General features: G+C 37.1%; 1 protein-coding gene across 1 annotated transcript; it reads right to left on the reverse strand.

The window, feature by feature from the left end:
* Positions 1-1,292: 1,292 nt before the first annotated feature.
* LOC139137985 (mitogen-activated protein kinase kinase kinase kinase 4-like) lies at positions 1,293-9,123 on the reverse strand. The gene is made up of 6 exons (XM_070706211.1): positions 9,047-9,123; positions 6,362-6,412; positions 5,328-5,399; positions 4,482-4,547; positions 3,820-3,891; positions 1,293-2,803 (listed from the first exon to the last, which is right to left on the reverse strand). Exon 6 carries the CDS (start codon positions 2,751-2,753, stop codon positions 2,271-2,273), a length of 483 nt encoding a protein of 160 aa, XP_070562312.1. The 5' UTR covers positions 2,754-2,803; positions 3,820-3,891; positions 4,482-4,547; positions 5,328-5,399; positions 6,362-6,412; positions 9,047-9,123; the 3' UTR covers positions 1,293-2,270.
* Positions 9,124-25,212: the final 16,089 nt, after the last annotated feature.

Consider the following 25,212-nt stretch of genomic DNA (forward strand, 5'->3'; position numbering starts at 1 on the left):
ACAAAAAAAAGGTCATTAAATGAGTCAATTAGTAATAAATCGACAGGATGTTGCCAAACATTTTTTGCATCCTATCCTAACACAGACAGATTACCACCGGCGGTACCATATTTCATAAAGTTTTATGCAGTGCCTCTGAACATTCATCCTGAACAAAAATTCATATGTAAAAGCAAACTAACAATCAATTTAAATGATACTGCTAACTGTCATTGAATTGTATTTACAACACTATGAGATCAACATCTGTACCAAGTTTCATCAAATTTGACGCAGTATTTGTGGATATATCACTCTAATTAGGAAAGTTCATTACATATGCAATTACAAATTAATTAAAATGACACTGATAAATGTCTTTTTCACTGTTTAAAGCAATGTCAGCTTAACATTTGTACCAAGTTTCATGAAATTTGATGCAGTATTTCCTGACATATCAGCCTAATTACAAAATTCAATAATTGAAATGATACTGCTACAGGTCAATGTCCTTGTATCAACTTTGAATGATACTGGTGGAAATATGTCTGAGTTATGGCACTGTACATGAAAAAATTGTAACAAAATTGCTGCCACGCAACCATATTTGATCTTACCATCTAAAAGATCAACATGCATATGTATGGCATAAGTCATTGTCCATGTACCAACTTTGAATAAAATTTGTTGAGACTTGCCAGAGTTATGGCTCTCGACATAAAAAAATAACAAAAAGGCCGCCATAAGGCCGCATTGGATTATATGTCGTGAACAAATCGACGTACATATGTATAACATAAGTCAATGTCCTAATACCAACTTTGAATAATTGGTCGAGATATTATTCCCTAATATTTTTCTTCGTTCAGCGATGGAAAATACGAGTGACGAAATGACCGTGTCACCACGAGTCGAAATACTTATCACATGCACAAGCCAAGAATTCGTTATTTTTTGCAAAATAAAATAAGTTTTCCATGACGATTCAACGTTTAAACTTTTGAACTACTTTAGGAATAAATATCAGTACGCTGTGCACAAGTTGTCAATCATTTCCAGCCGTCCGTCGTGTGCGTGAACGCTCATGTTCATTCGTGTGTGGAGCAAATGACAGCTCTCGGTCACATGTAGGCTACCTTCCGCAAAGTTAAACTCTATTTCAAAGATAGCATAGTCCTAGAAATTATCACAGACGAAGATACGCTATTTTTCGGGAACAAATATTGAGTGAATCTCGACGGCGCGAACACTGTAAACGTCGCGTCTGACCCTGTTTGCAATGCATGTAGGGAACCAATGGTATACGCGACCAGCTTCGAGTTCGTTGTTTCCGCAAATTATTCACGTAATTCCTTCGGAATATACAGGCGGTACACTCTTGTGTTTACATTGTTCGGATTAGTAATGTCGTAGTCTGTGAAAATATTGATTTCATTACATGACTTTTGATCGTGGGAGAAACATCGGCCGCCATGTTGTTTGTTTACATATTTACGAGCACATCGAAGATCGACAAAAAAAGGTCCGACACACCAAAATTGATGACATAGACGCGGGTTGACGTGACGTAGAACGACCAGAGAATAAATCCCGTATTTTTTGCTCGGAGACGACAAACTTGGCTTGTGCATGAATCGGTTGATACATGTCTGAGCTTTGGTTGCGGACATGAAAAAATCGTAACAAAATGGTCGCCATGCATCCATATATTCAATCTTATCGTAAAACAAAGCAATGTGCATATGCATGACATAGGTCAATTCCGTGCCACACGTGCCTGAGTTATGGTAAATGACATGGAAACATTATGGCAGACATGCAGCCATATTGGATCATATCATACAACAAATTGACGAGGATATGAATGACATAGGTCAATGTTCTTGTACCAACTTTGAATCAAATCGGTTGAGATGTGCCCGAGTTATGGCTAGGTACTATAAAATCGTACCAAATGGCCTAATGCCGGCAATATTGGATCACATCGTGCAACAAATTGACGTGTATATGTGTGACATAGGTCCATGTCCTTGTACTAACTTTGAATCAAATTGGCTAAAAGGTGCCTGATATGGCTCCATACATGAAAAAATCATAACAAAATGGCCGCACGGTGGCCATATTGGATCATTTCATATATAAGGTAGTCCTTGTACCAAGTTTGAATAAAATCACTTCAGGCATCACTGAGATATCTGCGTGGACAGACGGACGGATGCACACACGCACGGACATGACCAAACCTATAAGTCCCCCCGGAAAATGTTCGTAGGGACAAACTACTATAGAATTTATTTGTTTGTAATCACATTAATGGAGTCAGACAGAATACTATCACTGAAGACATCTTGATCATATAATTCATGTAATACAGGTGGTTGCTGCATTGCAATGAAACTGACAGGGTTTCTTTGGTGGTATACTTCAAACAGTGGTTGCTGAGAGTGTGGTGCTGATGGTGACTGTACTGATGTTGGTGGTGGTGGTGAAGTATGGTGTGGTTGAGGGCTTGAATTGTAATAATTTGCACCATGATCTCTTTGTGCAAACTGAAGAAACATTCTAAACATTTGCATTCCATGTTGCCTATTTAACTCTTGTTGTTCCCTTTCAAATCTCAGTCGCCTCTCTTCAAAATCCCACATCCTCTGCTTTTCTTCCTGTAGCATCCTCTCATATTCTGCTTCTCTTTCTTCTCTCTTTCTTTCGACATCTTCAAACTTTTTGTCACGTTTCTGCTCATGTACTAGGTGTCTCTCCATGCACTTGTCCATTACCTTCTGTAACTTTGAATCACATTCATGTCGCTTTTTCTGTTGTTCTTCTAAAGGTATAAAAACATAACTGTATTTAGTTCGTCACATATTTATTTGCCTCAATATGTATGAAAATGTTAGGAAATTTCAGACACAAACTTTCTTAGTCCTATTCAATCCTTGTTTGAAACATACTTATTGTATTGTTGCAAGGACAGTCTGGTAGGTGTCCGATATAAATGCAGATTTCAACAAAAAGTGTAAAACCAAGTGGAAAATGTTTAATCTGTAAATATTAAGAACAAAGCACCTATTATAATAAAAATATCGGTTTCTATACACTAATTCCCTATTTTTTGGAAATTGACCAGGTAGAGAGACTAGATACCACCATCACCAGCAATGTAAGAAATTACAATGAAATCTGTGGCATTTACAAAAATACCAGTACTTGTGTACAGATTAAAATAATATGAATTCTGTTTGAATATAAGATACATGGTTCATGAAAGCACACAGTCAGCAATGGATGGATTTTTATCAATGCAATACTTTATGACTCCAGTGAGGGCATTGTTTACATGAGTGAGACCTGCTGGCCTTGTTTGCTATGGTACCTAATCTTTGGAGAGTGCCCTCAATAAAAAGAATCAGTGTCAGCCAACATTTTGCAAGAGTGAATAAAGAAAACCATAGTCCTTTAACTCTTTGTTTTACGTCAACATGCATATGGGCATAGGTCATTGAAGATTTTCATAAAAAAACTCATAGTGTATTTGATTAGGACTCTGCTGTCTACAGAAATTTTTTTACAAATTTTGTAAAATGTGTCTTGAAAACGAGCATGAAGCTTCTGCAATCATTCTTTAATAGACCCAAACTGCATGGAAACAGACAAGCAATTATAAACTAGTGTATGCTAAATTTTGCATGTACATTTTTGAACTGCTGACCTTTCAAAATTTTGAGTGGAATCAAAATGTAAAATCTAATTACTTTAGCCTAAAGGTCATAACAAGCTATGATCTTTTCACGGAGCATGACACAGAACGAGATCTATTTTGAGGAGCAAAGAATTACATACCACGTCTTTGTTCAACACCACTTTTTGGTCTTTCCTGTGGGCTTTGAGCTGTGGAAGTATCTTCCTCTGTCACTGGGAGTGTGAAGAATAAAAAATACCATAAAAAACTATATATTAAATCAACAGCCCTTTCAATTTCTGCCAAAATCACTTTTTTTATTTTCCCCAATTCATTTCAAATATTCAAATATACATAGCACAATTCTTGTCTCTATTAAATTGACATCTTTATCATCACCTTTGAATCTAGCTGTATTTTACCCAAGTATCATTTTCAACTTCATGATGATAGAAAAAAAGAGAATAGCACAAAAAGATTATCACTTGAAAGCATTCAACACAAGATAAAAATATAACATTCCTCCAAAAATCAGGAAGATGTATCATTATTTTTTCAGACACAACATTTGAACTTTTACAAGTTGAAAATATCCCATTTTAATTTGATCACCAGAAAAGTTGAATTTTTTACAAGTTAGCCATTTCGGATTGTAGTATTTTTTCCAGTTGAATTAAAAAGGGTTTTTATGGTTTATCTCTTAATCTTGGTGGCATACATATAGTACTACAAATGTCATAGCATATAGCCTTTGCTATGATCTTTGCTAGGTGAATGACATAGAACAAGATCCATTATTGAGGAGCCTGCCTCAATTACCTACCTTGCCTCAGTTCAGCACCACTTTTCGGTCTTTCATGTGGGCTACGAGCTGTATCTTCCTGTGTCACTGGGAGTGGGGGAAGAAAACTTTTCAGTTATTATTAAATCTGTTGCTCTTGATAACATAGATTTTGTACATATTTTGGAAGAAGACTGTCCACCTTGAGAACACACAAAAACCATGTTCAATCTCAGATTAGTTTACAGGAAAAGTAATTTTAGGCCTTGAGTTGGATGAGGCAGCCATTTCAAACTAAGAATTCTTTGACAAATAGATAGGAATGACTATAAACAGTACACTATTGGAAAGCTTTTGATATGCATCTGTGCCATTGACGTACCAATTTTTTACCTGAGAATCACATGATAGGAAATTTAAAACATTTCAAAAATCAATTTTCCTCGCTTCCTGTGACAATGTTGCCATTTGCACAGTGGATTGCTGTTTTAGTGTTCTCAAAAAGGGTGTCTGTGAATTCTTTTAATTATTTACCTTCTGAAGTTAAACATTTTACACTATCATTTTGATAGCCCAAAAGTAAATATTGTGTCACAAAAATTGAAGGCATGTAAAACAAATCTGAGCCACACTTCTGTACTAACTTACCTCCAACCTTTTAGAGAATGAAGTTGGTGTGCCCCTTTGCCAACTTGGCTATCTGAAAGGTCGGAAATAGGTTGGTTTGCAAGATGGCATAGGCCCAACGACATTAGCTGTGTAAAAAGTTTGAAGCAAGTAAGTTTGCAAGTTGGCACAGATTCAAGAAAGACAGAAAGAACATTGCCAGTGCTTGCCAATTACTAAAGTAGAATGAAATACATGATTGCCATGACTAAAATCACAAACCTTGTATTTGTTCAATTTCGTCACTGGGTGTTTCCTGTGGGCTGCTGTCACAGTTGGTATCTTGGTGTATCACTATGAAGAATTTTGAAATGAATACTTTGTAAATCAATGTGTTCTGTTTTATTCTAAGAAAAATGTTGAAGACAAGACAATATTGAGGGTTGTTTGTATCCCTGTCGAGTAGAATTCCTGGTTTGGCTTCTACATGATTTATAATGAATACTAGTATTTGAAGGTAGTACAGAAAATTTACATATTCAATGGCTGGTCAAGGAAATTATCTATTTATTCAATGGCAGACTCAGTAAAGTGTTTGAAATCAATCTACTATATACTTCTCTGGAACCTTTCTTAAATTTATAAACACATCATAAAAAAGGAATGATTTAACTCCAATTTATGGTAATTATCATAGTTTATGGCATACCATACAAAAGTCCAAAACACAACTCTTCTATATGAACCTGTGATTAAACCATTCATAAACACAATACAATACGCATTAAATCTCAGGGGTGAGCACATCCATTTTGATTCAGATGGTTTAAGGCCCAGTATCAAAGTTAATCCAATAATCCTGCAACTTTTTTAGGTGGCCCTGCTTTCGTTCACAATCATTTTTTCATTATTTTACCCATAGTCGACTGGTACATCTGACCACTGACATATAAAAGCAAATGAGATCCTGGGCAAAACATTGTTGGGCCAGGACCTCAGACCACTGGCTTTTCTCATCCTTTAACCCTTTCAGCGCCAAAGTCAATTTTTGTCACCTTTATAAATTGTGCCTCAGTCAAATTTTTTGCAGATTTTTGCCAAAACTTTGGTGAAAAATTGTATCCAATGAAACGTGATGTCGATTTGATCAAATATTATCAAAAGAAATTACAGGAAAATTCATAAAATTGGTAAAATATTGCACTGAAATTTTGGTGGGAAAAATTACAGCACCCAAATGGTTAATCTATCAGTTGTATTAAAAATATGTTCTCATTAAAACCATGTGATTAAAATTTTCAAAAACAAGCTTTTACCATTTCCAGTTTGTTGTTCCACACGCCTTTTCTTCAAAGGCCTAGTACATTCTGTATAAGAAGAAAAAATATTATAAATGAGTGTACATATTCAGTGTTCGAAATAATCGTGGCAATGGTGGCATTTGCCACCAAAAACTGTCAATCTGCCACCAAATTTTTTTTCTGGTGGTATTTTTCTGCCACTAAATTTTGGGTCATCATGTCATCGATCCTACGGCTTGAATGAAGGAACACTGAAGGAACACGCGTTGTCTGACGGCGGAAAACTCATTAGCAAAAAACTAATTGCGGAAAACATTTTGGCATGAATGAAAACGTAGCGTGAATCCAAACTTGTGATTGGCTAATCTCCATATCGATGACAGCAGCTTTTGTACACTTAGCATGTTGTTGCCCTCTGTGATAGCCGCATATACAGTCATACCGCACACGATAAAAGCATGTTGTGACATTTTAAAGAAAAGCAAACTGCAGCCTGCATTAATTAAATAATAATAAATACTTGCAATTCATTAGCCAGTACAGGGCTCAAAAATTCCTATCGCCCGACGCCCGTGGCTAGTGAATTTTGCATTCGGGCAAGTAAAATCAATATGCTTCCCGTCCGACGGGCAAGTGCACCAGCGGTTGAATTAACTTAGCTCTGGACAATTCAAGCTTGAAAACGTATTTCATTAGGTCTGTACACGCCTACAATCATTGTAAGTCCTTCAACTCTCAGAAGTTTTTTCTGAAAACCCTTGAAAATCCGCCCGACATCGCAAAATAATCATTCTTGCTGTTGTAAAACACAAAAAGTCGTAAAAATAGAGTTTTGCGACATGTTCTCTCCGACGACACGGAGTGAACTCACTGTTTTGTATGTGTGCCGTAAAGTGGTATGCTCTTTACAGTGGTTGCCATTCTCTTTGTGCAAGTGTATGAGTCACTGTCGTATGACAGTCGATCAGCTTCACGCGATAGTGTGATTGCATCATGTGCTTGGCAAATGGATGTAAACTTATTCGAAGCCATGGATCTCGGCAATGCTTACTGTTCAACATAAATCAACACCCTGTTGAAAAAGTACAAGTTTACATCGTAGTCGAAACGGGCTCAGTCGACCAAGAAGGCCACATATTGCAGCTACATGTATGTAGTGCGTGAGATGCAGACAGTTTCAAATTACGTGACCTTGTTGTTAGGGATGGGCTCTCACTTACAGAAAACAAATCTGCACTGAAGAGTAACGAAACTAAACTTGAATCTCAGTCTGCTCTCTTGATGAATACATTTATCAAAATAAAACTTTGAAAGACGGCTGTGCTCAGTGAGTAAACGTGTAAGCAGGTAAAAGCGTTGCAGATGTACATGTGCGTATGCAAACACTAGCAGAGCAGTTGTTTGTGATCTCAGCGTGATAATAAAGAGCAGCAGCCAGCCATGCACATTGTAAATCACACAATCTTATTACTCTTATGCAAAGATTTTAATTTGGATTAGGTTGTGGAAAAATTCCAAATTCAAAGATGTTTTTGAGATGGCCAAATCTACAGAAAAGACTAAAGTATTCTCACATTTTTTCTGCGACATTTCAGATTTGGTAATAGTCCTTCATTTTAACAAGATGTAGTTCATGTTTGAATCTGTTTTTTACCTCTTTGAAATCACTTAATATGGCAAAACTCTTGCTCTCTGTTACAAATTACTGGTACAGTTATTAGAAATTTAGGGCAAGTAATTTTTCCTCTCGGGCAAGTAAAAATGAAATTCACGTGTCCCACGGTTAGTAAGTTTGAAAATTTTTTTCCGAGGCCTGCAGTATGGGTTGACTTTTTGTGACGTGTACTCACCATATTTTCAAGAATTATAAAATTAGAATGAGTATGTGGCAATGACAAAATGTTGTATTATTCCGATCACATGATGTGTTAAACTGCCACCAGATTTTTCATAATTGCCACCTGATTTTATATCCGGTGGCAAACTTTTGCCACAAGAAATAAAAAAGTATTTCTATCCCTGATATTATATATATAAAGATTTATGAAAAACAAAGTTTCCTACTGTTGTGTTAAAGGGACATTTATAGCTGTAACTTTTGGCATTTTTTGAAAATATCATTCATTATGTTTGTGTGTATGTCAACCATGGTTTCTTGTTTCTTCTCAACACAGCATGCAAAAATACAGGCATTCTGCTTTGCAACATTCTCAGCTATTTTGATAACATTTATTTTGAAGATTTTACCAAGCTGAAGGAAGTAGAACAAGAAACTGCCATTGATGCACAAAACAAAAATACAGAAAAATAGCCAAAACGTACAACGACTGATTGAGTAGAAATTTGTCAGTGAGTACCGGTACATACTGTTTCAAGCTATACTAGATGTGAAATGGACTGTGAACATGCTAAAAAAATCACAAATTATGCAAATTATCACCCATTAAAACAGCAATATCTACTTTTCAGTTCTAGCAATTTCCCAAGTGCAACTGTGTACCAACTTTACGTCAAAATTTATCAGCTGTTCTTGAGATATCAGACCAAGAGACAGAAGGGTAGCTTCAAGACAAAACACCCTGATGTTACTAGAGTCTATTGAATGCAATACCTAAAACAAAACATGTTCCACTCAACCATCTTCACAACAATTCTATGTTTTTAAATATAAGCTTTACAGATAAAAAAACCAACATTTACCTGACACAATCTGCTCATCGGAATGCAAATTGTTGACATCCTCTTCTTTATCAGAGTCAAAACCAGCTGGTGCATCATCAACCCATAATTTAATTTTGAAAATAAAGGAAACGAAATGTTAATAGTAAAATCTTGTAAAACGTAAATGTAAACTGTATTCAATTAGTACACTATTGAATTGAAAGATAGAAAACTTACAAATTATCTTTGGGTGTGATTTCCATAGTTATAAAGATTAATTGCATGATTACTTATTATTAAACACCCAGATATATATATATATATATATATATATATATATATATATATATATATATATATAACTGATGAACACCTAGGAGATTTTGATGATGTTATTTCTTTGCTGTATATTGTTATAAACTAATCCTGCTGATGTCATATCTTCATCATTCATATGACACAATCATAGAGAACCCTTAATGATCTATTGCTTGCACTTGCATGACGTTACTTTACATCATTGCTGTATTATTTCCATCCGAGTTACTATATATATATATATATATATATATATATATATATATATATATATATATATATATATATATATATCTGACATATGAAATTTAAGTTATGCAGCTGAAGGGCGTGCTGAAAAAATATTGTTTGATATTTTAAAGAATTTGCACCCAAAGGTATATATATATATACATATGTCTGATATATTAAAGTTCAGCACTAGGACGGGGCTCTGAAAAATATGTCTTACTATTATAAAAATTACGCACCAGAAGAGCGCGCCGAAAAATGCAACTGAATGATGAAATATATTGCTTGCACTATGCATTATACGCAACTTCGCAAGTGTGAGCCGTGTCGAAATTCAAAAACACACTGACCCCCCTATTGGCAATTCAAAAACACTGTGACCCTCCCCCCATTACCAAAGACAAAAACAGGGTGCCCCCCCCCTTGAATCCCCCTTGCCGAAAAACTGACCAGTCCCTTAGTTTTGACCTTAAATTGTCGTCACAGTTCCATTGAATGGCCACGACTGCCTCCATGATCCTACCATAGACTCACAAAGCTAGAAACGGAGCCAACACAGTGCTCGCATGATATACGGACATCTTTCATCTCTGTCAATGATTTGAACACTTTCTCACACTCGTCTCGATATTTTCACTTCCGTTTTCGCTCAAATTCCATACAATGTGTTGTCGATTTACCAACATCAATTTACACATCCACGGGACCGTGATTTACAGACACATTGCGTCTGAAGACGTTCTAGAAATTATATTCAATGCATTGCACATGCACAATGATTCACTCTTTACTCTCACGGCTGTTTTACCTTCACCTACCAGTATGTCCTGTTAATCTTCCTTATTTCCATTCTCACTTCTTGTAATCTACCTCTTTGACAAGTTTGTGCTTGCTGTACAGACAGTACATGAAGCCTCACACTGCCACTGTGTGGCTATAATTTATGCAGCTTCGCATGCGCAGGGGTCCAGGGTCACCAGAGGGCAGACACCCCCCCCCCCCCCCTTGAAAAAGAGGCGTATACTGAAGACATTCATACTACGGTCACACAAGAAGTTTCTTATCGATTTGTTCACTAAAATATCAATTTTAGCATCAAAATGGCTTCCTTCCTTCTTCATTTTTGTCAAATACAGGTTTTGTAAGTGCTGAGCGGTTTGCCGGCCCACCTAGTATATTGACCGTAAGCTTATATCCCTTGAGCTCAGTTAATTACGCACCAAAATGACACTTTTTTAAATTTTCTTGCTGATAAATCACCTACAACAGATATGCTGGTTTAGATGAAGAAGAAGTTGCAACACTATTTCGGCGAAAGTGATGAACCCGCGTGTTATCATGCTTTCAGTTTTTAGCAGACGACAATATTTGTACCTGCAGTAATAAAGTCGCGCGAAACTTGAAATAGAATTAGAAAGCCGCTGCCCGTACTTACCTTGATCATGGAGGTAGTAGTCTCTTCCTACCTCCATGCCTTGATCAACCGGATCGACTTCGCTGTCGATGACAGCACCTGGTCTTGGGTTAATGGCTGGCCTGTCACCAAGAACTTCAACAAGATCATCATAAAACATGCATGTTTTACGGCCCCTACCGCTTGTCCGGGTGTTATCGCATACCTTTTTGAATAGGGCCGTTCACAGTTTACGTCACTGTTCTCTCATTAATATGCAAAAATAAATATTTGTCCGCATTTTTAGATTACGCTTTTGAAAATTACGCATGCAAAAACGACGAAATACATCTCAGTGGGCGACTGCTAGTGTAACAGTTAATACTAAAAAACATATTCACGACTCGGAGTACAAGCTGCAAAAACAGCCACGCTTGCAACATTGATAAAATTTGTCCGCATTTCAAGCTGCGTGTCCGATGTCGCGCGCGTACAGCTATATTTAGTAACAGACCTGTAACCGTGAACAGCGCTGTTCCTTTTTTAGGTGCTTAATTTTTCTACGACATTGGTCGGGATTCCTGTCATAGCCGATTTCTTGTAATTGTTGGGATATCAAGTTGTATGCTAACCTGTCTCTTGACGTGCCATCCATTATACTTTGCTTAATCACTCCTTTCCAAATATTAATTAAACTTTTTTTTTCGCTTGTTGACCAGTTTACACCTCGGGCTGCCATGATCACCGACAAAAAGTGTTTGTTTTGTTTACATGTATGAGGACCAACTGTGAGGGCGTGAACTGGGACCAGAGTCGGGCACAATGCGTTCACATTTGCAATCTTGCCCGATTCAAATATTTTGCCCGGGTCTAAACCCCCCTCTCGAACTGGGCGCACCCTGGGTTGACTCAGGCCAGGGCAAAACAGTTCACATTCCATTTTTTCAGTGGGACAAAAACCAGAGGCGACTCAGAGTAGGGCCTAGATAGCTGAATTTTGTGCAGTGTGAACGTACTAAGTACATCAGTACGAAGTGGTTATGAGATCACTATCTAAAACTCTTGCTTTATTGAGAAGTCGACTTTTACCAACAGTGCATTTCGATATAAAGTAGTCCCCAGCAAAAAGCAAACGCAAGAATTGTACGGTTTGTGTAATTTTGCATTATTCCACAGGCTGAAGGTAAGAAATGGAAAAATAAAATTGCTTAGTGACAAGAGTAAAAGGAACGGCTTAGCATCTGACAACACAATTTTTGCCGTTCCAAACGCGAGAGAGGAATCGTGATTAAAAATCTGTTATCTCGTGGGGGGAGGGGGAGGGTTACTTCCTTCTACCGTATTAAAAGATTTTAATGACTTCGTGCTGGGTCCATATTTGTGAAAACTTACCAATACTATACTATACTATACTAGACTAGACTATACTATACTATACTATACTATACAGAGACAAATCGCACATCTCTCTCGAACGCAGTTAAATACGCACATATTACCCGCTATGATATCTCTCCCTGCAATGAATGTGAAAGAAGCTTTTTAACAACAGAATTAGATTTGACTCACATTAGAAATTATATCAATGATTAAATTTGCATAACGGTGGCAACAAGTAGAACACAAAGCCCATTTCAGTATTATTTATCTTAATAATTCGACGGCGTTCAGTTTCCGGAATGTGTCAATAGTGGCTTGTAGAGCATGGCTGTGTATCGCACGTGTGTGTTTGCAAACAAATGATTGACCCAAAGGTTGCCTATGAAAGCCAGGTGTCCTTTTCTCACCGGTCACGATGCCTAATTGTTTGTAGAGAAAACCCAGGTTGTAAGATCAAATACTGACGCTCGTGTTCTTTATACGTAACCGACAACATAACGAACTCCTGGGCAAGATTGGCTTGCATAGGTATGGCTTCATCAATTTGTGAAACATATTTTCTGAAAGTTCTGATATTGGGAATCCGACTGTGCACAGTACATAGTTATTATTCTCACAATGGTCACGTGACAAGCATTTTTCTGAAACTTCCAAAAATCAGTTTTTCCTCCCTTTGGCGAACACGCTGCACGATTTCCGGTTGAAATTTGTGTGTTGACAAGCCTTGGTAATACCCTTCAAATCGGTGTCTGTGATTTCCTTCATGTGCCTTTGCTTTTGTTGTGCAATATTAAAGGTGTTAGACTAAGGTGCTTTTGAAGGAACTGTAATAGTCGCGCAATATATTTTGAATGGAGACTGGGAAAAAATCGCTGACACGGATTTAAAGGGTATTACCAAGGCTTGTCAATGCACAAATTTCGAAATCGAAAGATCGATAATGCGTGAAATAGGACAAGCGATATACTCAGCTGCATGAATAGTCAAAGAAGATTAGTGAAATGATAACGAGATGTGTTGAGGAATCCAGGGAGAGCATTTCTTATCTAATGTCTCCCGGTACAACTGGTCGAAAATGAAAGAATTGCTTCGGCTCTGCTTCAAATAATTCTGAAAATTGATATCAGTGGAAATTTTAGACGCCAAATTTAGCCCAATATCAGAGGAATACTCTCAGAAATCATTTGCAATATCAGTACTCTCTGTTATCACTCTGCCGCCATTTTCACTAAGTTCTAATTCGTTTTGGGCCATACTTGTAAAATTTGCAAATTTAACAACCCCCCCCCCCTCCCACCACCGGACAAGTTTTCATAATATGGCCCACCCCATGAATATGACCCTGCCTTCGATTCCTCCGAGCTTCTACTCTCATAACAACTAAAATCTCCCTAATGTGGCGAACGTCAGCTTCGGATTTTGACAACTAGTAAAAATATATTTATAGCGATGGCGTAATTGCAAACGAGGAAAATTATCGGCTTTATGAATCCATAAGTTATTGGTTATCTACAGCTTGCATAGCTTAGTTGAAAACCTGTTGAGAATATTAATATCTTGAGAAAGTGCCAAACGAAAACTCAGAGTATTTTATTCCCTGATCCAAATTACCACAGAGTGCTGTCCTTCGTTTTCCTCTCAATATAAAAGAGCACGGTTGAAGTCATAACACGTACCTTGAAATATCTGATTTGACTGTTGTGATTCATGGCGTGGTCGTAATTTCATTATCATATGCGCCATGTTGACCAGAAGGACAATTAGTCTCCACAATGGGACAGAAAAACTATCAAAGAACAATGTAAAATTTCAACTTGTTTTCTGTCATTCATCGACAGGCACGACATTTGTTTTCATAGAGTTGTGCTCTCGAGTACAAGCAATCCGACGACCATCACGTCAATTTTTGGACTTCGCTCATTTATAGTACTTGCTCCACTTCTTAGCTTGATAATTTTGGACAGCTCGCTTCTTAACTTTGAGGATTAATCGTTCATATGCAGCTAACCCTACTTAGACTGGATTCACGCTGCTCGAGTGGAATGGTAAGCTAATTTTTGGCTGTATACTGCCTCCTTTTCCCAGAAGAAACCAAGATTCTGGTGTTTTACTGCCGTAGTGCTGTTAGACTGTCTGCAAGGAAAGACAGTTCCAGTTTCAGGAAAGAGATGTACAAAGCTTATCTGGATAAATAGACACAAAGACTGGAATATAAATGAAAACACTGTTTTAATGTCAATTAGCATTGTCCTTGTTGACAGTGACATATCATACTCAGAACTTTTTGCCTGGGAAGAGGATGATGATGTTCTAATCTATGAAATTGGCAGTAGCACAAGTGATGAAGAACTGTTTGAACCTTCCGAGACACAGTATACAGTGTATACAGTGTTCAGGAAGAAGAGCATGTTTTTGGAAAAAAATCTCTTTTCCACTGATTTTATATTATATGTATGTACCGATAATGGCCAGTGTTATGACTCATAATTGGATCAATAATTAATCAAGTAGTGAGCGCTGTGAAATTTTTGTCATCTTAAAAGGGGGTTCATTAATTTTAGGGGCAACGGGTAGGGGGTTCACTTATCTTGACTGCTGTGTATGCCCCCGCCATAATAACTGAACGCTCTCTAGGGATATCTAGGTTATAACTCTTGGCAGTAAGATTTACTGTATACGCTGTAATTATGACGTGTCTAGCCATTAAAGAGTATAAGCTAAGCTGTTGTGACCTGGAATACACGACTTACAGTCCAGTGATTTATTGGCCTGCGTTGGGCCGTTAACTCCGTGATAACATCACTGGGAGGTCCTATTGAGTCAGACATCCTTACAGGGCACCAGTGTAAAAGTACTCGGGCCAGCTGCAGAATAGTAACAAATGTTGTAAAGCGCTGGTTAAACGTAATGTTCGAAACAAGGACCAGAGCACACTATTCAGGATTTAACCTGAACCCTATTTAATTTCAACACCACTTGCATGCCAACTTCGACATTCTGTGAAAAGTGAAATGAGTGCAATAAATCGACGTAGTCCCATAGGATCAGGATATGAATGATGTGCATGTCACAAACATTCTATGCTTTGGTTATCATTGTCAAACACGTTCGATCGTAATTTATTACAATTGATCACGGCCATTGAACACGCGCGCAATCGCGTTCTGACCATGAAAATTAAATGTGATAGACCGTAATCGATCACGGACGGTATATGGAACTTTTCATTTAGTTGTCGGATCGCGATCAGCAATTCATGGTCATTGACAGTCATTCATAGTCACATAAAGTAGTTAAGAAAATGAAATTCGTTGTCAATTTATTGTCGTTTATGGTCGTTTGCAGTAAATTCATTGTCATTGGTGCATGGTCAAGTTGTTTTGTGGTCAGTTCTTTTCTTTTTGCGGTCAAATGATTGTCATTGGTGGTCGTGGTCAGTTTGTTGTCGTTTGTGGTCAAATGATTGTTATTGGTGGTCGTGGTAAGTTTGTTGTCGTTTGTGGTCAAATGATTGTTATTGGTGGTTAATTCATTGTTGTTTGTTCTCATTGGTGGTCACTTTTTAGTTGAGTAAGTGGTAAAATACAATACAAACACAATGTATAATGATTTAAAATAATAGCAGTGTACTTAAAGGTCTTTAAGTAGTTAACATATCACACGACAGGTCCAACCAAATGTGCCAGTAGACCTTAGCTATTATGCAGACACTCGGCTAAATTAAACAAATTGCTAATGTCATGTGATATACTGTGATATATAATGTTGAATCTAATACTATAAAAACTGCAGTAAAGATAATAAATAACTTAGTTGCCTTCTCCACGGCGTTGTTTCTGTTCTGTGGTCATTCTTATGTTTGTAAAATGACATATAAGAATCTCTATGGATATTCCAGGCATAAACTTCATGAACCCATGTATTCAGGCAATAATATATGATATTATCCTGTTTGTATTATAATATGTATCTTGAAATACATGTGAGTTTTAGTAGGTTAGGCAACGTTATGTTAATTCATGCTGTATTTAAATCTGAAGCTATGAAAGGCAAATCATTGGCTATGAAGATGATAAAAACTCAAAGAAATACTTTTTCGATGGTTGAGGGTTTGACTGTGCTATGTTTTTGCCTATGCTCGATAGTCGCTAATGGTAAAGTTAAGTAGATAATGGTAAAAAGGTCATCTCCCCACGCAGGAACTCCCAAGTTGCCCCCTTCTATGAAACGTTTGCCATCGCCCTCTATCTAACACTTGATTTTGTCCTTCCCGCTAAAGTGGATTTAAAGAAAAACTTTGCAAGAAACGTTAGCATCGTATTTTTATGCGCAACTTTGCGAGCTTAAACACGCTGACGAAGTGTTTAATCTGCTGGCGAGAATACAAAGCCTCACCGTGCGACAAAATAATTTGCCAAAAGTGAAATCTAACATTTTTATCCTCCCACAGACATAAAAGGAGATACCCTTCACACTCCCACCGGTAGAATAAAAAATACCCCCCACCGCGCCATTGAACTACTCAGGACACTTTTTTCATACGAACAGCTTCATTGGCTGCCCCTGAATAAAGAAGGGGGGGGGGTATAAATAGTATGGTTGGATATGGTGGGTGGGTTTAATGGACCTTGCCATTTTATCCCGTAACAACTCTATTTTTGCCAAATCAAGCAAGTGCATGGTCTAAATGGTGTTTGAATGACATAAGGAAGCTGGTCGAAGCAAACCGTGAGACAAATAGCACGACACAAAACTCAAAGTAATTAATCATTTCGAAGATTTATTGAAAATCATTGTATTCTGAAATTCGGTGAGTTCAGTAACATTTTTGACCCCAAAGGAAACGTGGAAATAATTAAACACGATTGGAACTAATTTGGGATAATCGGGTTTTCATATTTTTCAAATTTCTCAAAAATTTTAGGTGCCCTATAGTTGAATGTTGCAATATTACAAATTACTTATAAAAACAAGTGTATAACGTAAAAAAACAGATGAGATTACATTTGTAGATGAAATCGACATTACTTCACCATCCAATTATCCCAAACTAATTCCAATCGTGTTTTTATTTATTGTTAATTTGCAAAAACTTTTGTCTGGGGAAAATATTGAATGACGTACAAACTATAAAACATTGAAAATTCAAATATTATGAGAACAAAGAGTAAAGTTAAAAAACTAAAAAAATTAATTAAGGTTCCAAGACAAGAAATTGACCTTTTTCAATCTAACAATTCTCTGGTGGCTAATAAGCTCAGAACCTCCCTAAATTATACATTTTCTGAAAGCCTAGATATAGGGGAACAATTTGGTAACCACAGGGAAAACCGATTTTGAAAGGTTAGGCAAATTACCTATCACGTGATAGTTATGTAAACAATGGTGACACTATGGTAAAAAATGTGTTCCTCTATATCTAGGCTTTCGGAAAATATATAATTTATGGGGGTTCTGAGCTTATTAACCAATATATAATCGTCAGCTTTGAAAGGTAGATTTCTTGTCTTGGAACCTTAAACCGCTGTAATTTATAAAAAGCAATACTCATTACGTGCGCACTTCGAAACGTGTTTCCATTTACAGGACACGAAATGCATTTTATTACAAACTGCCGGAGAGATTCTTCAAGGTTTCATAATTCCAAGGAACGCTGGTTTAATGAGAAACGAAAATGAGTGTTATATTTTGTTGTCTGTGTTTTTTGTCGGAATAAAACCGTAATTTTGAAGTAAGCTATTACAACATTGACGTGAATGTAAAGTAGCTCTGACAGTACAATATTTAGAAGACAATCTATGGTGCATTACTTTATTTTTCATTTTAAATGTTTTCGTATCAAATTCAGAACAACATAAAGTTATAAATGACAGAATATAATAACTGACTGGATACAATATTATAGTTATTAACTGCAACTAAATCAAATTGTCTTTGTTTCCGGTTAAGCCGGTTTTTGAAAAAACTTTTTGAATCAAAATACAGTGACCATAGCATACATGTAAACAGGCCCATAGCGATATTTACGGAATCCACTCAGTTTTTTAATATTCATAAGAAGCTATCACTGATCATTCTGTGCAAATCTTGACAGACGTATTGTTACAGAGGCCATTGACCTTGACGTCAATTCTGCATAAAGGTTAATAATCAGGTTCAGACTTGTTACTTACGTGCGATGGCTATACGTTATGTGAGAAATCTGGCATGTACATACTGTTCTCATATTTATGGTCTTGCGCATAGATACATGTAGTTACCTTGGCATCAAATACGTTACTATCAAGGAGAGAAACTCATGACGAGTTTGCTTTTCATTTGTATGTAAATAAGGATTGTACAGATTGAATCATATACGGAAGGTGTCTTACGAACCCAGCTCAGACGAAGGGACAACATCTTACAGAAAACTGAAAGATGAACTTTTATGTTAATACTTACAATATAAGGGTGAACAATTCAGAGCAAAGCATGGCTACTAATGAAAGTTCAACAGCTCATTTTTGAGAATCGGTATTTAAACTTCTCCAGCTAATCATTTACTCATCCTCGGGAGCTATCTACTCGACGTTTCTCGAAAGATAATTAACACTTACGATTACGCGTACTTCGTTCTTTTTTGGGTTTTTTCCTGACTTCAATTCCATTTTACATTCGGACTTCAATTCCTTTTACATTTCTTCACCATTTCAACCAATTAGGCAGCCTCATCTGCTTAAACAATTGTACCAACAGCGTAAGGTCGCTCTTTGATATGTAACCCAGTTCTTCAAGTTCCTCAAATAATTCAGCAGGTGTCGTCAATTGTTCTCGCGGACGTTTTTCGATTTTACCACCAACTAAAGTTAACAGAATTTTGTATTTTTCAGCTCCAAGTTTATCATTTAGCTCGGCATAGAGCCTACTGAGCGGGTTCAGACGATTTGGTTCTTCTTCACTTATGGTTTCTTCTTCACTTATGGTTTCTTCTTCACTTATGGCATCTTCATGATCTATGAAGAAAACGAGTGTATAATATATTTCATCAAAAATGGTGTTGAGTGTACTGATGACCTGTCTGTATGAAAACATTGAAAAGTTCCATTAGTGTCACTTACACAGATGAGCTCGCATCGCGCCGGGCAGTGTGGCCGCAAGCGGCTCGTCGATGCCCAGGCGCCGTCAACTATTAACTCTACATAACGATCAAGACTAGTAATGCATGTACACCGGGAATATCCATAGGCTATCACAATATGATTGACTTGAAATTTTCTATTTTAAAACATCCAGCAGCACAAATTGTGTTGGCAGATGTTAGATCAATGTCAGCCTGAGATCTGCTTTGGTTGTCGTAGTGTAGAAAGAAGTTGGAATTGTCTACGCGTGATGATGTAGAACTTGAACTTGTTTGTTGAATACGTGTACCATTGCTAGGCCTCACGGCACAGCAACTGATACATAGTCTGTGAGTCTGCATGTGACTGTCTGGTTAGATGAGTCCTGTCTATTTACACAGTATCGTGACTCTGTCGGATATTGATGTGATTTGATACTTAAAATGGTGGCCCTCCCACTTTAATTTTTCTCCAGTCCCTTACCAAGATAAGCAGCAAGGGTCAGAGTTCAGGCAAATGTGGTTTCGTGAACGCAAAAGGAATACCATGCATGCTCAAGTTTCGAAGCTTATTGGGAAGTGACTCCTCTGTCATTTGTACATATTTTTTAAATAAATGTGAATATTCCTTGCAATTCGGAGAGTGTCCATGCAATTTCAATATCGTAGTCGAGCAGTTCACTCTACGAGTAAGCGCTGTTGTGAAGCAGCGGTTTTCGAAAAAAATGTGAAATCTAGCGATCCATCCCTTAATCATAATGATACATTTATATTTAAATTTGACCTTTAAAACTGCTTTATTCTTAATATTTCTTACATGGTTTTGTATGCGCTTCTATCTTGACTATAAACGAGCGACCTGTTTACCAAGAGAGCTCCGATGCGAGATTGACACACAGCACATGGCAACCGTTTTTCTTACGCACGTATGTTTATAATATATACAAAGCTCATTGATAAAAGAGGCGATTTTTCAAAGAGCGTTTCCTTACTTTTGAATGATATGACAATGATTTCCAGCTGTAATTTCCATAACTCTATCAGCTGTTTTTGAAATTAGAATACAAAATTGCAGATTTCAAATCTGACCCCGGGTCAATAGTTATCCATATTGATCCGGATGCTAAATTCAAAGTTATTGAGTTAGCAGTTGTAGAGTACATATTTATTTTATCAAAAACGGCAAAAACTGCCCCAAATGCAATACTGCATACTCTGTCACAATTTGGACGAATCTGACTAAAATCATCCCCACAAACCTGTACACTTAATTTCAAATCATTCCGACAAGAGCAGTCTGAGAAGTTAATTGTCGACACAGTCCAAAAATGGACGTACGGACGCGTATGACGACAAACAATCAGCCTGTCTGACAGCGAGGGCTCTATTAAGTCATATGCGTAGTATTTACGGCCAAGTCTTTAATAGTTTTCCTTCGCTACTTTCGGATTGAATGGTTACATGAAGTGCGCCCCCTGCCTGGATGACTGATTAATGTAATGACCTCCTCTGGGGCTACAAACTGCCAACTGAATTCTCTCATCTCTCATACCTGTACCTCTTATCTCATTCTCTGTAGCTATGGGTGCAATTAAAGACTGCACAGACAGCTTTCTCTTCTTATCTAACACACAATAAGAATGTAGAGCTTGGCAACATGCCCAGAGTTTTCATTGGTTTTCCTAAGTCCATCAATTACAAAGTGGTTTATTGATTAGGATAACATGTCGCAAACAAATTGCACCATGACATAAGGCGCCGTGTGATCTCCCTAAGATGAAGTTACTAAATGGCCTCATCACGTTCATGGCCTCTGAGCTGTGTTCTTTGGCGTCAAACGGTACATGCAAGCATGTTACAAACTTGTTTGCAACATGTAACATAAAAGTTGGTAATATCATTCACAAAGAGTCAAATAATCCCAGTGAAATATCTAAAATTAACGATTCAGCCTTTCAGCCATACATTACTCACAAAGCGATACATGACGGTTACTTACGACATGTCTAACAAGAAGTTCGAATTAAACGGCATGCGAGGTCGCTGTTTAAAATGAGAGTCACAGTGCGTCAAATATTAGAGTGACTTAAAATGAAAACGTAGACCGACCAGTAGTGGAACTGAGTTGCTAATTAGACTTAAGTATAACAGCTCGGATTTGTTTGTAACATCATTAATATACGTAATATCATCAAGATATGTTTAATATGTGTCGGTTGTAAAGGTGAATCGCGTTGTCTCCTTGGCAAGAATGACCACAATATATTCAACACAAAAATTAAGGCAAAGAGATTGAAGACTGCAAAGAAACGAAAACATGTTACTCTCTCATATTAAAAAAAATCATTTCAAAAAATTTATACCAAAAAATTATTTCACTTGCAAATATCAGTTGAAACATTGATACAATAAGTGATAATCTAGTAGCAGAAAACCACTAATTAATTTCCAATAGTCCACCACAATAGCGTTGAGCTCAATATTCGGCACTAATCCTCTTGACAAGTATTAGGTCAATGTAAGCTTGACTTCTGATGAATTTTTAGTGTAGGCAAGTCCCGGGAAATTCGAGTTAGTGATGAAAATAACCCCCCCCCCTCCCTAGTGTGTTTGCAGAAATTCATGTTCATTGCTAAAATTTCCATGGACCTTCTAAATCCTTACATTACAGCCGAGTTCTGCAGCCTTCAGTCACGACAGCCTGCATTTTTATTACAGCAGGCAATTATCTTAACAAAAAATACAGTCACATTAAAGTTCAAACCAAGCAATCATTAATGCAAATATCAAAACTCAAAGGTCCGCTCTGTTTTTCACCTGAAATATTTTCGTGAATTACTGGTCTTGAGCTAAGTCATCAAGTACTTTGACTAGATGTAGTTAGATACACCTCAAATAAAGCATTAATTTTTTATAAGTCGTAGTGCTTATTCCCGTGCTTGCGGAGCGAAGACTTTGATCGCAAATAACCATAAACGTACTACATGTTAGCAGTTTAATATAAGTTCTAAAGGTCGAGTAGTTAAAATTTACGACGACGTAGGAACGCTGCAAAATACTGACAAGCTTGCAGTCATAGTGGCATTGGTGGATAATTTACAATACACATATTTCGATAACTTAGAGTGACCATACATTAAGTTGTTTGATCTTTCACTAACTTCGTTTCGGACAATTGCACATACGGGTCAGCCTCATTGAAACCCCGGATAAGTTGTGACCCTGTGAGTAAGGTAGTTTGCGATTCGAAATAGAAAGACTTAGAATTTTGACCTAAGTGTAGGGAATTTGAAACCACTGCCTTTAGAAACGAAGGATGAAAACTCAGGGTTCACCGCACAGTTGAAAACCAAAATGGCCACCATCCCTATGTTAACTATATGGTGCAAAAAATAAAAATTTCGATCATCACAAAAATAAGCTTGTTCAAATTTCTCTTTGCGCGAGCTACAAAATGAGTCCCCCCAACAGGTGGTTGACCAAAAGTTTGAGAATCGGAATATCCGTCTCCGAGGCATACTAATCACTTACATCTGGCGGCCAAATAATATATGGATTTCGAATAGACATATCGACTTATAGGTTTAGTGCTAAATTGTCATTTCCCTTTCTATGAAGTACGTTGACGACACGCTTTTACAATCTTGTAATATGGCATTGAAAATTAGGTTTTGTTACAAATAGGGTTGATTGGTACATTCAGTGGTAATACAGACCTCAGTAAAATGCAAGTTTGAATATCAAATAGGTTATTACCGAAATACCGATATGTCGATATACCGATTTCAACGGGATATATTGTTTGGCAGCGAAGTGTCACGGACTATATTACAGCATCACCAGACTCTTGGCCTGTAGTTGTGAAAAAAGCTTTGGAAGTCTTAGACAAGATGATATATGGTATTCAAACGAGAAGAACCTTGTAAGGTTGGAGGAGGAAACACCAATCATGTTAACAACCTGCACATTTACAAGGAATTCAGGTGTTATTGCCAAGATGGGTTTCATCTGAAATAGGAAAATAGGCCTAGGGGCCATTTCACGTAACACTGACGGGATGGGGCGTGTACTTGCTTCTTAACGTTTTCATCTAGCGCCCTAAAGGTATACAGTCTCCTGTAATCTTAATATGCCCACATATGGTCAAAGGGGCGTTTCTTGGTATTCAAAATACCAATCTGAGGGCGCTGTTTTTTAAAAGCGGCCACCCGCTTAAAATCTGTGATTGGTTAGATTTTCTGTTTCCATGGTTACTGTGATGTGGCAAAATTGAAACAGGTGACAATTTACCTTTAAAGGTAGATCTTGCGTTTGTATGACGTTAATTTTGAGCTGTTGAATGGCTGTACTATTGACATCTAATCGTTATTCAAGAAACACTATAGGGAAAAATTGCGAGACTACAGTGAGAAAATGACGCTTTCTCGCAATCAGTGAGAATCTGTTCTTATTCTCACCGCTGTTGGTGTGAACATTTTAATCTCCACTGGAGACTGGTGAGAAATGCACTCCTTGGCGAGAATCAAATGTGAGAACAAATTCAAACCGGTGAGAATGGAAATTCTCACCAAGTATATACAGTGAGAATTGAAATTCAATGGCGAGAATCAGCAAGACTCCCCATTCATGGGCAAGAATCAGAATTTCAATTCAATGACATGTAGACCAAAAGTCAAAATCACTATTTATAAATTCATTTATTTTTTTGTTTACAACACCAGGTTTACAATGGAGAAATGACCTCGCCAGCCGTTCAATTTCTTCGGCTGCAGGCTTCGATGGAAAGCCTGACCTGTCTTTTTAGTGATTACAGTGGGCACATCATGCTTACTCGAACACGAAAGCTTTCATAATCATAGCTGTAATTGAAAAAATAAAACAGGCACTCTAGACTGCACAAGTGCACAAATACAACAGTGTAATTGTGTAGCTCTTACACTATCACATGAGTCTTTCAAACTTAAGAGTTCGCGTAGAGTAAAAACAAAACAAAACACAAAGATGTATAGTTGACCTTTATGACAGTGTAAGTAAAAATGTGGTTGGCGCGTAACGATCCGGCATTTAATCGATTCAAATATTACTATCCATTACCTTTATCCCAATCTTCTGAATTGCGAAAGGCAAAAATCAGAAAAGCAGAGGCGGGGTTGTAGGAAACTATAACACGATTGGAACTAATTCGGGATAATTGGATGATGAAGTAATGTCTAAACATATTTTAATACTTCACCAAAAGACGAGATCTAACATCTTGTTGAACAATGAAGACAAAAATAAAGCAACATTTTATGTACAGGAACTAATGACAGTAAAAGCAATAACTCACATAACAGTATTGTACATATTAAGCAGTACAATCAGAAAACCAAATCTTGGTGGTTTGAACTCTACACATCTATTGTTTCAATAAAAAGTTACTTCTAAGTTATTTTGTTTACAGTATTACGCTTTTCATAAAGAATGGAGAAATGTTTCACTCATTTGCGCAGTGATTGAAGTCCAGGCCTAAAATTAGATTTTATAGAAAACAAAAACGCGGCATACAAATATCCTACTCGACTAATTTCTCTAGCTTGACGATGGTACTTTTCGTCATCGCTAACCACATTAACAAAGCCTCCCTATCAATTACAGTTAATTTTAAAGCAATGTTTCATATTGTTTCATATTGTTGTTTAAAATGACATCTTCTATGTGTGAAGTATACCATAATTGATACCGAAAGGCATGCTTTGCATGCCAAGCCCACCTCACAAACGTGTACAATTGACAGTAAAAGGAGTG

This window comes from Ptychodera flava, chromosome 1 (assembly GCF_041260155.1).
Source record: "Ptychodera flava strain L36383 chromosome 1, AS_Pfla_20210202, whole genome shotgun sequence".
In the NCBI taxonomy this organism is placed as follows: Eukaryota; Metazoa; Hemichordata; class Enteropneusta; family Ptychoderidae; genus Ptychodera; species Ptychodera flava.

Excerpts from the sequence above, each read along its gene's own strand:
- LOC139137985 (XM_070706211.1), bottom strand. The coding sequence starts at position 2,753 with ATGGACAAGTGCATGGAGAGACACCTAGTACATGAGCAGAAACGTGAC.